This window comes from Populus euphratica, unplaced genomic scaffold (genome assembly GCF_000495115.2).
Source record: "Populus euphratica unplaced genomic scaffold, PopEup_1.0 scaffold89.1, whole genome shotgun sequence".
Classification (NCBI taxonomy): Eukaryota; Viridiplantae; Streptophyta; class Magnoliopsida; order Malpighiales; family Salicaceae; genus Populus; species Populus euphratica.
The window spans coordinates 194,748-210,621 of NW_011499970.1; the positions used below are offsets into that span (position 1 = coordinate 194,748).

General features: G+C 34.9%; 1 protein-coding gene and 1 pseudogene across 3 annotated transcripts; one reads left to right on the forward strand and one right to left on the reverse strand.

The window, feature by feature from the left end:
• The first annotated feature begins 672 nt into the window (after nucleotides 1-672).
• On the forward strand, nucleotides 673-1,751 carry LOC105139207 (probable glutathione S-transferase; annotated as a pseudogene).
• A 78-nt stretch (nucleotides 1,752-1,829) lies between these two features.
• On the reverse strand, nucleotides 1,830-13,668 carry LOC105139208 (Protein prenylyltransferase superfamily protein). 3 transcript variants are annotated; one of them, XR_844935.1, is made up of 21 exons: nucleotides 13,177-13,668; nucleotides 12,842-12,971; nucleotides 12,242-12,573; nucleotides 11,709-11,790; nucleotides 11,312-11,630; nucleotides 10,181-10,239; nucleotides 9,660-9,749; nucleotides 8,648-8,739; nucleotides 8,392-8,490; nucleotides 8,168-8,245; nucleotides 6,914-6,998; nucleotides 6,770-6,828; nucleotides 6,593-6,662; nucleotides 6,417-6,508; nucleotides 5,890-5,952; nucleotides 5,739-5,805; nucleotides 5,174-5,458; nucleotides 4,713-4,829; nucleotides 2,855-3,007; nucleotides 2,485-2,664; nucleotides 1,830-2,064 (listed from the first exon to the last, which is right to left on the reverse strand). XR_844935.1 is itself a non-coding variant. In XM_011045571.1 (20 exons), exons 1-20 carry the CDS (start codon nucleotides 13,557-13,559, stop codon nucleotides 2,584-2,586), a joined length of 2,736 nt encoding a protein of 911 aa, XP_011043873.1. In that variant the 5' UTR covers nucleotides 13,560-13,668; the 3' UTR covers nucleotides 2,202-2,583. The 3 variants fall into 3 exon arrangements, 1 of the variants encoding a protein (XP_011043873.1); XR_844936.1 differs by lacking the exon at nucleotides 13,177-13,668 and having other exon boundaries at nucleotides 12,242-12,518; nucleotides 12,842-12,932; XM_011045571.1 differs by lacking the exon at nucleotides 1,830-2,064 and having other exon boundaries at nucleotides 2,202-2,664.
• Nucleotides 13,669-15,874: the final 2,206 nt, after the last annotated feature.

The window sequence follows — 15,874 nt, forward strand, 5'->3', positions numbered from 1 at the left end:
CGCGGGTCGCCTTAAAGTACCATTCCGACGAGAAACAAAGTAGATTTGTTGCTATGATCCATTAAGATTCAATCCTAAACCGCTTCAATTTATCATCCGAAGCCCTTTCAGGCGAGCTCAGACGCACAAGGATGAGAGCATGAGAAGGACGGTGTCCAAGGAACGAGAATCTAAAAGAAGGCAAGGGGAAGCATGGCCCACACTAGCAAGACTCGAGGTCAGGCCAAAAGCAGCGCCAACAAGACATGTGCTTTAAAACGTTTTCGAACAAAAGGTTACCTCCGCGTGATATTGTTTCCCATGGTAAAAAGTAAAACAGAGACACATTGCTTTTGTTTTTAAGAGAAAATAAAAATGAAAACCTCGATCCCTTAGAAGATACGGTGTGCTTTTCTTAGTGAAAATACCAATTAACATGCTTTAATGTTGCTTCATATCCGGCATGGCATAACAACTGTCCATACTGGTGAAGACAAGCTTAATTTGTTTGAGCATGTTCGACTTGTAGAGTACCCATCACATATATAGTACCTTGATATTCACAAAGTTTTAGTTGCTTATGGAGAAAGAAAACAAGAAAAAGACTTCGAGAACATCACCTGATGGGGTTCACATCTCCTATGTAAATAAGCTATCTGATCATTATCATCTTACACCCACCAACAGAAAGGGATGTCCAAGGAAGACTTGCTTCTCTTGGGTTTCTGGGTGAGCCCATTTTGCATGAGGGTGAAAATAGTTTTGGCTGAGAAGGGTTTGAACTATGAATCAAAAGAGGAGGATTTGTTTGGTGGGAAGAGTGAGTTGTTGCTCAAATCAAACCCTATTTACCAGAAGGTGCCCGTGCTCTTACACAATGGTAAGCCACTGAATGAGTCCGCTATCATCGTTGGCTACATTGATGAGAAATGGCCTTCACCCCCATTGCTGCCAGCTTGTGCATATGGCCGTTCCCAAGCCCGTTTCTGGGCTGATTACATTGACAAGAAGGTTGGTTTCTAGCACTCTCTCTCTCTTTTTTTTTACCTTGCATTTTGCTGCGTTAATCAATGAAGATATTTATTTTTGGCTACAAAATTAGCGAGGCAGCGACAATATCTTCCATACATTAAATTTGTTACTAAATGTAGCATCAAGACATTTGCCAACACCTGTAAGAACTGATGTTAAAGAGAAATTTGTTCTTTGTTTTTGTTCATTGGCCAGCTATTTGATGCAACCTGCACCGTCTGGAGGAGTACAGGAGGGGCTGTGGAGGCAGCCAAGAAAGACTTCATTGAAGTTCTGAAGGTGTTAGGAAGCCATTGGGGAGAAAAAAAATTCTTCGGTGGTGAAACCTTTGGGTTTGTCGATATAGTGGCAATCCCTATGGCCAGCTGGTTTTATGCCAGTGAGAAGTTCGGAAACTTCACAGTCGAGGCCGAGTGTCCCAAACTATCAGCTTGGATTAAGAGGAGCATGCAGAGGGAGAGTGTGGCCAAACCTCTTCCGGACCCAGAAAAGGTCTTGACTTTGTTGTCATGTTCAGAAAGATGCCAGGCATGGAGTAGTCAAATGCATGCATATAGCCCTTTCAACTTTGTTGCATAATTAGATTTATGCACATTTGAGTTTAGCGTTGACAGCTATAGTCTCTTTCTGGTCCTCTTTTTCAGTAGGGCCGGGGGGTAGCCATTTTTCTCAACTCACTTGTGGCTACCTGTATCTGTGAATAAGAAAGGGATAATTCCATGGTTGTCTTCTTGTTTTATCAAAGGCATTGTGTTTGTGTGATCTACACTGAGAAGTGGCACAATTGAAGTCACAATAGGGATGCAATCTATTCCTTTCCAGAAAACAGATCTCAGTAGAAACTTAACTCGTCCATTATGTTCATTGCAATTGCAAAATATCTACATGGAAGAATCATGAAAGAAGAGGAAAGGGAGAGGGGGTAAAGCATGCTAACTGTATACCAGTCCACAGCCAGAAGAAAACTACCTTTACATGTATCGTTTACAGTAAATGTACGAACACCCAGAAAAGAGTTGCACCCTCGTGTACTATCTCCAAACTTTAGAATTCCTAAAAATAGAAGAGAACATAAATTGTTAAAGAGTTGAAAAATAACATTCACCTTTAATTTGAGGAGATGGAATTGGTTCATGTCTGTTCTACAATTCATTCAGCGGACAAGCATGCATCTCAAACCAGACAAAATGACAGAACAAAATTGTAATACAAAGCCACAGCTAATGATAGTGCACAATGGAGGTTAAATTCAACTTTAAAAGAAGCACCACAAGACTAAGCAATGTTTCTCAAACTTAGGAAACTAAAACACTTATTTGCAATAAAACAAGAACCTAGAATGATTATGGTTTGCTGTTCCAGAGTATCTGGATAATGCCTCGCTATTTCATTAGTACAAAAGGATGGGGAGACAAATGAGAAGAAAAGGAGAGAAAAAGCAACACAAAGGGAAATACTGCGAAGTGTTCATACTTGAATATTTTAATCAGCTGAAGTATCACAAGTCCACGCTTAACCATCTGGAATGGTTCCTGATCCAAAGACAGTCTTCCAAGTTGTTTATGTTGGCATTTAATCAGATTGACATTTCTTCACTTCATCAAGACAAGCTTGAACATCCTTGAATTCTTCTGTGTCAGAAAAGCTCCCGGCCTGAATTTTCAGATACATCATATTTATAATGGTTTACAAAACAATTGAAGAATAAATGTGAATGACTGAATTAGTTCATAAAATGGACAGTCAACTAAGGCTGAAATGTTCACACTGAGAAGGGTAAGACATGGAAAATACATTGCACCAATTCAATTTCTAGTAAAAATCATTAAATCATGTATCTTGCCTGTCTAACTATGTTTTTCAGGTGCATCTCAGCTGTAGAGAGTTCACGACGACTACCAGTAGAGGACGAAATTTCCATGTACACCTTGCACAGTCCCAATGATGCACGTGCATATAGTTTAAATCGATCTCTATCTTTCCACAAATCAGATCCCTGAGAAAGAGTTTAACTAATTAACAGAAACAATCAATTCTAACAATGGCCTGTTAAACTAAAATAAATCTGTTTGTAAGGACATGATGAATCTCTGCATCTGGTATGAGTGAATATCAAGCAATACCCAATAATGGTGCAGACTAAAAAAACTAGCATGAATTTTGGAAATATTTAGATGAGCTAATCCAAAGAGCACCTATAAGCAAAATATTAGAGAATAATATAAATCATATGTTAGAACCTTACTTAATAGCTTAAGCTATTAGGTTGAGATGGTTCTTTAACATGGTATTAGAGACTTGATGACCAAGTGGTCTCAAGTTCAAAGCTCACCATCCCCATTTATTTGATAAAAATCAAGCACAAGGTAATATAAGCCTGTGCAAGTTTCAAGCCCAAAGGGCTTTCACTTGAGGGGATGTGTTCGAGAATAATGTAAATCATATGTTGGAACCTCACTTAATAGCTTAAGCTATTAAGTTGAGATTGTTCCTTGACACAAAAGATATTACATAAGAAAACTTCAATCCAATTAGCGCATGAAGCAATAAAAATTGTTTTGAGATGGTGGCAGGGGCCACAAATTTGGGGGCTATTTTAAGAATTTGACTTGGTCTATCATTTAGTGTTAACAAAACCTGCTTTAGAGAGATCTCATCAAATTAATTTTTACCAGTGGTTAGTGGACTTTTTTCCTTCCAAGGACAGTTGACCAAACCTTGGACCAGGGAGGCAATCACAACTTAGCATAGGTTGCTAGTGTCAGACATGTGCGTTAGGAAAACAGAAGAAAAGAAACAATCAAGTTCAATATGCAAGGACAAGATGGAAGAATCTGAAAGGAAAAAGAAAATGACTTCTAAGGATAAGCTGCTATAAGAGGGGCAGCATTAGGCATTGATGCAGATGCAAACGCCATGTGAATGAAGATGGATTGATACACCAGAAAGATGGTGGCATAAGTTTTGGGTAGTGAGGATTGGGCTACCACCAAAAGAAACCTGTTACTAGAATGAAGTGGTGCAGAACAGCATCAGGCCAAAAGAGGACTGTATTGGAATCATTTTCTGCAACACTTCGATGGACGGTATTGAAAACATGATGTAATTATGTGTAATGAAAACATACACGCAAAAATTATGATTTGACAAGACCATAACACAAATGCATAGCCTACTCAGCCACATCCCTCCCTCCCTCCCTATGTGTAGTGAAAACATGACGTAATTATGTGTAATGAAAACATACAAAAATTATGATTTGACAAGACCATAACTATTAATTTGTTAAATGCATAGCCTACTCAGTCACATCCCTCCCTCCCTGTACATCACGCACATTTAACCCCAACTAGTTTTGGATTGAGGCTTGGTTGTTGGTGTATGCATATTTAAGATTTCAGAATGTACAATTATCTCTCTTCTAATAGTAACCTGACTGAGGAGGCTTGATGCTACAGTAAATGAATGACTAGAAAACTGGAAAATTGATGTAATTATGTGTAATGAAAACATACACACAAAAATTATGATTTGACAAGACCATAACATGACATGATAAGTATCAATTTGTCAAATGCTTAGCCTACTCGGTCACATATGCAATGATTGTGTACTACAAACAAGCACCAGAAATGAATCAAAAGCAGTAATATCGAGTCGCAATAACATAACATAATAATTATTACTCTGTATGTACATACCTGATATGATCTAACTTGCTTCAATAGGGCTTCAGAGCACATTGTGAGATCTCCTTTAAGTTTGTGCCACCTTGCATATAAGCCCCAAATATCTGCTCTACTTACTCTTTTAACTATCTGAAACGTAAAACAGAGATACTAAAATGAATCTACCATATTTATAACATGTCTATATGCCACTTTTGTCAAGAAAGATAATCAAAACTATCAGAAATATGTGACTGCAGCCATTCAAACAAAATCAAAATCGCCAATAACAAGATTTTAAAGCCCATTTAGTTTTCAACATGCTAAATGCAGCATTCAACAGATAGACATCACAGAATGAATGAAAGAAAGAGATTACTTATGAAATTGTACAAATCTAATCATCAAAACTGTGCCCAAATTGGCAAACACTATAATATGCACATGCATGAAACTTTGCTATGGAAAAGGGTAACATTAAAGTATTTGCAAACCTGTTGTAGGATTTTTCCAAGCAACTCCACCAGCTGCTCAGTTTCTCGTGACCTTCCAACTGCAATTCTTTGTTCTGACTCGTTTATGGAATCATTATGAGAATCATCAGGGCAATGTTGAGTGGTAAGAATAGTATCATCCGACACACTGGGGGGCTTAAAAGGTCTCCTTGAAATCCGCTCTTCTATTTCTAACATAATTCTCTCTAATATATCAGCATCAATTTCTTTACCAGTAGCTTTGCCACTGGTTATATTCAAAACCATCCGAACAGCTTCCAGAGCCTGCAAAAACCATGACAAAAATATTCTACTATTAACATGTCAGTCAACAAGTTCTATGATGTGCCAAAGTGGAATTTTATAAATCAGTGCAGAAGAGTCAAATGCAGTACAGCACTAGCATATTTTAAACAGAATTGTGTCCATGAGAGGCTGCTTAAAGCATATCCTATGTTGCTTAAACATCTTTAAAATTTGACATCAGATCAGAATGCACCTGATGGTAGTTCCAGAAACATGTTGGATGTGGGGTGAAAGGAACAAAGTGCATATGCAGGCGTACCTTATGAACATTGCCCACATCCAAGGCAACATGACTATATTGTGCCCACATCTGCCAGCTGTCTCGTCTATCATGAAGTTGTATGCCAGCTTTAGTACAAAGAAAGAAAATGTGAACATGCACATCCAGTATTTAACAAGGAAAGACATACTTGAACTTCAGGGCTTCAGTGAATGAAATGAAGGCCTCTTCACTCCTCTTCCTTATCATATGTCTGTTGTCAATGAGGGGTGCCAAAATTAAGAATGAAGATGGCCGTTCTCAAAGGATGAAAAAGATTGACAATTAAGCATCTAGAAATAATTATCTTTCAGCAAATATAATGTCAATATAAGTGTGTGTGTGACATTTAAGCATCTAGAAATAATTATCTTTCAGCAAATATAATGTCAATATAAGATAATTAAAAGAGCATTATATCAAGGGTAGGCCAGTACTACTGCCTGCAACAAAGGGCCACAAGTGGAAAGTGTCCTCGATAGTTGTTTATGCTTTAGCTGCAGCTTCCCTAGTGGTCTAGTAGTATTTATGCTTTTATGTTCCACCATGTCAAGGTCATTGGTAATTTGTATCTTTGTTTGCAGGAGACTTTGATGCATTGAGAGAGAGAGAGGGAGGGAGGGAGAGTCAATTTGGGATGGACAAACAGCAAAAATAACTAAAGTGAATATAACATACAAACAAGCAATATTATTCCAAGCCTCCCCATTCTCAGGATCAAATTGAACAGCTTTAGTAAACCCAAACAGTGCCTTATCAACATCCCTAGCCTGCATCATTATTTTAAGTAAGTCTTAAAATCTGTAACCACACGGTAGAAAGATTTTTCAATATGTTCTAGATGCACAAGTTACCTTCAATGCAGCAGAACCGAGAACAAACCAACCATCTGGATATAAAGAATTCAGGGCCAGTGCAGCCTCCCTGTAATTAAACCAAGAAATAGTTTGCAATCAGGATCCATCCCTGTTTGACAATATAATCAGATTCAATTGTAGAAGCAGAAAAGGAAGGGGAACAGGTAAACATACCACATGATTTTAGATGTTTCATAGTCTCCTCTATTGTAAGCGCTACGAGCAAGAGATCGCTGGCATACAGAAAGCAATAATATTAAAAATGCATCATCATATAAGCACATCATTGACAATTTATTTGTATAGAATGAAAATCACCTTGGCTCGTGCAGACTTATTATTTGAAACTTCAATGGCTTTTTCATAACAGCTATCATCATTTATAACATCACCCAACGAACACCTGCAAAATAAGTTCTCACATGTGAAACGGAGTATGTTAACCATTCAGTTGAGAGAGAAATGTATGGGAGAGTATGCTAACCCTAACACAGCTCTTCTCATCAGTTTGTTCTATGTGCATGGAAACAATAACAGTAAGGTGGAAGAAAATAAAACCAAAAAGGCCATTTAGTTCATCTAAATAGCAGCTAAGTGACATGTAATTCTAAATGCTCATAAGCAGGTTGCAACAGGCCAAGTAAACAATTTGCGTGTCATGCTGTCAAAACTACTTCGATAGAGCATGATTGTTTTAGCATTCTAGAAACCTGATCTAAATATCACAAATTAAAGCACAGGAAGTCACTTCTACAGGTTTTTACAGCCATTTGTGCTCCCAAAACGCATCTGAGTGCATAAACAATAGACCTCCACCCTACTTGAGGAAACGTGCCATTGTCCACAAGAAACAAGAAGCATATTCAACGTTTCCTAAGCCAGAGGACAATGTTGAAAAAGCAGACATCTAACACATATTAGGCACACACTTAAGGTGCAATCATCTTGATGACAGCATAACCATTTCCTTGAAACACACAAAAAAAAAAAAAATGAAGAAGGAACCTTCATTGTTGTGCAACTTACTAATCTAAACAAACTTCACTGTTCTAGTCTTTGAAAACTGAAATTTTAATGTAAGAAAAAAAAAACCGAGTTGGCCTACCTTAATTCAATTTGATTAAACTCTTTAACAGAAATTAATTTGGATCAAGCTGAAGTTCTATGAATTGTTTTTGCATTTTACAGTGTGGTCACACCAGCCCGCAAGCACCTATTGTTTGAGCAGTAGCCCCCATATTCAGAAAATGCTGCCTTTCCCAGGTGTTTTTTTCTCAAAATGTTAGAAAATCATTGAGCCATCTTTCTCCCAGGAAAAGAAAACAGCACAACCACAACAACAATTGAACTTAATAAGAGCAATTGCTTTAAAATAAGATTAGTCGAATTACTAGAGATTAATCCATTACATGCACTTTACATCCCTTTCAATCTCACAGCATTCACTAACTCAATATGAGCTCATCAGTGACGTCTTGTCTTTGATAAGAAAATCTTTCTTAATGACAATAATAGCTTATAAAAACCTAAACTTAATACTTGATTACCATAGTTGAATGGAACCAAACATACCATAACCTTGGGTCGTTGGGCATTTCAGACAGCCGTTTCTTGATGAGTTGAACAGCTGCTGCCTTTTTCTCCAATAAGCTGTTTTTTATGCAGTAACTTGTATGAGACTCCCACTGGCAGCAGGAAACAAAAAACAAAAAAAACAAAAGTGCAAAAAATTGACAAGAGATAAGAACAAGTTGATGTCAGTTTGACCAAGGCTATCATGGGTGAGGTGATCTCACCAGTAGCAGTATATTAAGTTGTCCCATAACTCTAAACTCTCAAAGATTGTAATTGCCTCTCCCATCAAGCCGCAACTAATTAGAAGTTCACCATGTTCTCTAAATCAGAAAAAAATGAAACAAGGAATTATAAATAATCAAGAAAATAATTAAACACATTTTCAATTTTAACATATATTTCATATCACTAAAATGTACTTAAGGAACTATAAATGGAAACATAGTGCCATTTGCAGACAGAAGGAAAAAAAATTACTTTCGCAGGGCAGGAATAGTAGGTATATTGGCAACATAACAAAATGGAATCCTTTGTGCCACTCCAGGCAAAGAGTTGTGCATGCCCTCAACCTGAAATAATTGCAAACAGTATCTGTGAAATTCTCAATCAAACAACTCCCTTCTACAGTATCTGTGAAATTCTCAATCAAACAACTCCCTTCTGCACTCCCCCAAGGGAGTGTTAGAGAACTCAAATACCCTAGCATTGAAAAGGTAGTAGTAGTATATGGAGCAAAGTGGTGGAGAAATAATTAGTGCTCGATGCTATACTGAATAACAATTACAAAAGGTTAAAGAACATAATCTACTGGCAAGGATCAACAAGAAAAATACTATTATTTTATGCAGTCACTGAAAGGGCATGAATTTAAATACAAGAAGCCAGTATAGACCTCAACTTAGTATCATGTTTTACCATTCTCTGTTTTTCATCCCTTATATAGTTACAAAATTTAGCTCTGATCCCATGTTATATCATAAATATATAAGGAGAATATTCTCAGTTTCCACAAAAGCCTCAACAGAAGGTCAAAGCATTATTGTATTTCCTATGAGCAATAGCTCTTTGAGTCGCATGTTTTTTGGCTGTTGTTCAGACACATTCAGATGGAAGCCTCTTTTCCCTCCTTTCTCTGTTTTTTTTTTATTTTATTTTTTTATTTAGGAAAAGAATGTTGAGGATGATTTTGTGATAGACAATGTGAACAGCATTTAGTCATATCTCATGCCATAGCATAATTATTAGAAGGAAAAGATCAAATAACCCAAAATTTCCCAATTCTTGATTGTGTTTAGCGTATTTCTTGTACCAATAATTACATATTTAGCACAAACAGGTGCTGACAATTTAAAGAATTGTTGGGAAACAGATGGGAAAGCTGGCTGCTCTAAAGAACAAATGATTCAAAAGGAAAATGTAAATAACAAAGCCCAGAAACATAATATTAACAGAAGACCAGACTCATATGGGAGAAAGATGTGCAGCATACCAATTTCTCCATCATCTCTAAAGCACGCTGCTTTGTGCGAGTACGAGTTTTTTCCCATCGGATACGTAGGAGGTCACAAAAACACCGTAACTAAACAAGGAAATCAAGCAGGAACATGAAAATCTTAGGAGTGTACGGTCAAAATTAGATCATTTCTCTTACTAAATGCATGACAAAATACTGGCAAGCATAAAACCTTCAGTGCTTCAGAAGCAACCCTCACACATATAGACGACAACCACAAAACACAGCCACATGTAGATTCAAATGGACCGTGTCTGATGAAAGTGCTAATATCAGTTATTGTTTGAATTCAAAAGTTAAAAACTAACTAATTTCCCTTTCGCTGAAGGACAATATTGGCAAAAATAAACGAGTTTATAAACCATATTAATAAAAAAGTTGTTAAATAGCTCAATAAGCCAAGGTCCTCAAGTGCACTTATCCCCTCTGTAATTTTCTTTTTGATGTGATATCTACTACTCAAGGAAACAAAAAGTACAAGTTTTCTATCAACTTACAGTAAAGAATGATGAGGGCTGAGAATCGATGGTCTCTATGAATGGAGCCATATCCCATCCTGAAACAGAAATTACGGCATAACTAAACAAAAGAGGAGCCACCAATATTTATTGTTCAAACCACTGCACCCCTTAACAATAGAGAGATGAAATAAATTAGACGGAAGAGTATTTGATTGAATCTTAAACTATTAGATCAAGGGATTCATATATCATGTAACACCAATCAAGCACCTACATAAAGAGAGTGAGAGTCCTTAAAACTACTTGCATGCTGGTTAAAAAAAAAAAAAACCTAACAAATGCAAATAAAGAAGGCCAATAAAAATGAACAGCAAGTACATCAAAGAATCAAACAACCTACTGTGTTCAACAAACACAATGGGTTTTTGCCTAGTCTAAGTCAACTCAGAAGGTCCAGGAAAATTAGGCCTTAAAACAAGAAATTTTGCGCCAACCACAAGGGGAAAGGTGCATATCCCCTATAATTAAAAAAAGAAGAAGAAGACAGCTTCTACTATTTTTCCAAAACGGCCACTGCATAAGCATCCTTCCCTACCCTCAAATTTACCAGAGAGCATTCCATGCTTTACCACACCATCTACTTCCAAAAGAATATTAATGTGAGAATGTTAGAATTTCTGTTCCACACGAACTTTATGGTGAACCAGAGTTAAATTGGGGATTAAGGAAACAGTTTATTGGTCATTACTTAAATGCAGTTAAAACTGGCTAGTTTCTATTGGAATAAGTAATACGGGGCTGATCACAAAACTCAATCAGACGGTTCATTTCAAAGATCAGATTTATTCAAGAAACTTACTTTGAAAATCATCATTGATGTTAGAATATTAAAGTTTCTGTCACACAAGAACTTTATGGTGAGCCAGATTTAAATTGGGGATTATCTAATATTTAACTGCCACTTCAAAAATGGAAACTGGAAAAGGGAAAATAAAAAAGAAAACATAGTTTATAGGTCATTACTTAAATTCAGTTAAAACTGGCTAGTTTCTATTGGAATAAGTAATACAGGATTGATGACAAAACTCAATCAGACAGTTCATTTCACAGATCAGATGTATTCAAGAAACTTACTTTGAAGCTCATCATGTGTATCAAGAAACTTACTTTGAAGCTCATCATGTCGACTGCTTATTTCAATCAAAAGGCACCGTGCCAGAATCACTGCCTGTTGAACTGCTTTTAAAGAGGCAGCACCATGAGGAGCAACATTTTGATTACCTTGTGCTCCAATTTCAGACTTGTCACCAGTCTCCAATAGTACAGGTGTCATATGAATGTCAGAGGCTTGAGATATTTCATCCTGATCATTCTTAGCATTAGTAGAATCATGTGTCTTGACGCCAGGGCTCATTGTGGAGCTGGTACCACCAGTGTGTGATGAGCTTCTCTCCACAACAAGTAGCCTTTGTTGCTTCGGTTCTACCTGTGTACAAGAATGATCCTTGAAGCCAATAAGGAAACTTCAGATGGATTTGGAAACAGTGCATTTAAAATTATTTACCTGATGCACGGTTCGATAGCCAAGAACCCCGGTAAGGGAAAGATGAATCCCTGATGCTACTTCAGCTGATTCAAGATGCAGTCTGACACCACAGAAATGCTTCAGCAAAAAGAATTTAAAGGCAGATAACTAAGTGATTAAAAGACTGTAATTACTTAAACATCTGTTATGGCCAACATTTACATATTTGTAAGTAACCTTGTCTGGATTTACTTTTTTAGTTTCAAGTTTCGTTACTTATGTTCAACAAAATGTGTAAATCAAGAAATTGCACCAATTTTATGGAAGCAAACAAATGAAACTACAGCTAATTAAGCCTTGCTCTAATGCTACCAACATTAATCAGAAAGTATAACAAAACAAAGGCACGTAAATAGAAACTATTGTAACTGATAAACAGAACGATAGGAAGGTTTCACAGCAAAAAGGAAACAGATAAACATCTCCAGAATAATTTTTCTAATATCTGACTACATAAGGATACAATAAAAGTTAGGTCAACCTCATAGCTTAAGTTAACAAATATCTAATACCTGCATGAATCGACACGTCCATAGGTCTGTTCCATTATTCCTGCTTCCAAGTGGACTGTTGAGACAATATCACCTGCTTCTTCATTACCCAACTCATCACCCCAGTAACTTGTTACATGTTCCAGGGTGCCAAAATGACGTAGGGTTTCACCCATAGACACTTGCAATAAATCAAATAACGAAGAAGATAGCTCATCCAAAATCCTTTGTTCAATAAGCAAGACCCTAGCAAGCCACCATGAAATGCTTCTGATTCCATATGCCGAAGAGATGCTTCCTTCAAATAACAAATCTTTTGCCTTCATGACCAACATTTTAGCAAAAACTATGCACTACAGAACAATAAAACAAAATTGATTGGTATGAACAATTCAAATTCAATAAGCTAGATGTTTTTATGAACAAGCTAAAAACCACAAAATTCATTTCCTGCTATCAATGAATAAAACATGAACCAACTGAAAAGGGAAAACTTTACACGACAGTTGCCCTCAAAAACACCATGTCACTTCATGCATGACTAAAAATTATAGACCCAACTCATCATCTTGCAAATTAAATACACCAATGAATTACATTAACAAAGCAAAACATCAGTACCTCAAGATTAGAGAACTTCCCAAGCAAATGTGCGCCATCTGATATAAGCTGATTTCGAGCCCAAATATCCCATTCTTTAGATTCTTCAACTTTCAATAGGAAAGGGCATTCAGGTATCTCACTCACTGGCCTAAAAAACAAATTTCATAAACACCAAAAAACAAAAAGCAAAACCATCAATAAAAATCATATATATAGAGAGAGAGAGAGAAAAAATCCACAATTAAAAAATAACCGAATTGAAAAAAAAATGAATAAAAAATAAAAAATATACATAAACAAAATAATCAAATCCCACTTGATAAATGTACCTAAGAAAAGGGAAAAAAGCCTACCCAGTAATGTTACCCTGAATGAAGCAAAAGAACGCAGCAATAGCAACACAAATGACCAGAATAACTCTGCAACCATTTTCTTCATCGCCGCCGCCACCATCCCTTATGAACTGCTCAACTCGCTCCACCAACTCAGTGTAAACTCGGTCGGGTGACTTAGTTGAGTCAAGTTGAGTTGACGCAGTGACGATTTTGGCAGAGTCAGAGAAGAGAGCTTGGAGGTAATTTCCTGATTGGATACAAGTGAGGAGGAAATTGATGTGAGAGTGAAGGTTGTTAGGATCGGACGGTGGACATGGAGAAGGAGAATCAGACGGCGAAGGCGGCGGTGTTAGGGTGCAGCGGAGGAGACGGAGTTCGTAACCGCGGAGGATTTGAGCCATGGTGTTTAACTGGAAGAGATATGGCGGTGCTGGCGGTGTGCTTTTGTAGGGTTTAAGGTAAGGAAAAGAGCCGTTGTGAGGGGTTTAAGGTTAGTTAACCGTTTCTAAGGTTATTGTGAAATTGTTATGTTTATATATATATATATATAGATTGATTGAGGGTTTTATTAACTTTTAGTATCATAATATGGCATTAGAATAATTTTTTTTTTTGAAAGTGTTATTTTTAATTATATGTTATGTGAATATAACTAATAAAAATTTCATGAATATTACTCTTATATATATTTTTTAATTAATAAATTTGTCAAAAAGAATAATATAAATTTTGTGAATTATTTTGTTCAAATGAGTAGAAGTCACGTAAGACAATAATAAAAAAAAAAAATAAGGATTCAATTCAATAATTTAATGAACTTGTAGTTTTATTGTTTTTTTTTTATTTTGATGTAATTGGTTTTCAAGCTCTTTTTAGAGATTTTATGGGAAAATAAACTGTTAATAATGTTTTATAGAGATAAGGAGTGATTAAAGAATTTTATTTAATATTATTTAGGATTCTTATAGTTATTAAATAAAAAAATAATGAAAAAAAGAGAGAGAGAAGAAATTAGCCTAGAAAAATAATGAAAAAAAAAAGAGAGAGAGAAGAAATTAGCCTATTTTTTAAACTTTAAGAATTTCAAAAGAATAATTTTATTTTTCTAAAAAAAAATATAGTCAGGCCCATTAACAATGCAACCTGCCAGACTCTGTACTGGACTCTCCTTCAATATATCTATAGTTGTTGATTTAATTATAGAAACCATCAAAGTGTTGTTGTTAGCCATGACAGCTACTCCATGCTACTTCTACTAACCAAACTCTATCAAGATGTAATATATATATATATATGTTTTTTTTTATGAATCCTCTTGGACGAGTCCTCATTATTAAAATAATTAAATTTAAGTTGATGAATTAAAAAATAAATAAAATAAAAATTAATATGATCAAATGTAATGAATCTAACAAGTCAAACCAGTTTAAACTGGAAAAAACTTGATTTGTTTTTTTTTTTAATTTAAAATATTATCATTTAAGTAAATTATTTAGAAAAACTTAAAACAACATTGTTTTAAATGTAAATTAATTTAGGTTAACATCAATCCTTTGCATTCTATCGAAGTAGAAATATACATTTAGTCTCCATGAGTAAGAACCCGCGAGAAAAGTACCTTTCGAGTGTAAAACCAAAGAAACTAGGCCGGGCCTTACAAGGACATAAGACAAGACTGTGACCGGGCCCATGCAGCCCAATTCATGAAATATCCTCATTGATTTAAACATTATCCTTACACGTTCAAATTTCACTTGTTATTTTTTTTTCAATGCTATTATTAACATAATTAAAACGTGTAATTGATTTAACTATTTATATAAAAAATTAAAATAATTAATATATTATTTTAAACATTCTAGAAAAAAAAAAATTCTCAGTTGATTAGAACATGCATGCGGGATAAACATAAGGTCATGAGTACGAGTCATGTTATCCATGCTATTTGATTTAAAATAAACATTGACAACCTTATCAAAAGTAAAAACAAAATTAATGGGCCACGCACTCGGCTGTTTTGGACGAGCTCAACCCAGTGTGCTTGGGCTATTTTCACTTGCATTTTTTTTTTAAAAAAAATTATTTTTATTTTTGGACCTTTTTTAAAAAAAAAATTATTTTTATTTATTTTTTTAATTTTATTATTTATAAATAATAAAATTCAATTTTATCTTTTAATATTTAATATTTAGTATGGAATGCATGAAAATTATTTTTTATTTTTTATTATATAATATAATAATAAAAATTAATTTGATTTAGTAGAGTCTGTGACTCGAATTATAAGATTTAAAAATTAAATATTATTAATTAAAAAGTTAGGTTAAGATTTTTTTATTTTTATTATAAATTTTATCTTTTTAATTTTATTATTTTGTATGAGTTTTATCTCATAATAAAAAAAGATTAAAAAAAAATCTATCCAATTAAATTTGAACTCATAAATTATAAAAGTTGTACAAGATAATCAAGTAACAACAAAACTTTTAAATCAAGAATTAAAAATTCCCTTCCACGTTCAAATTTCATATGCGTTCTTCTTTTTTCTATATTATCAACTAACTTACGTGGTTGATTTAATTATTCATATAAAAAATTCAACTAATTAATATATTATTTCAATTATTTTAGAATAAAATAGTTTTTATTTTAGTTGATTAAGTACTGTTTGTTTTTGTGTTTCAAATATATTTTTGAAAAAAATTAATTTTTTTTT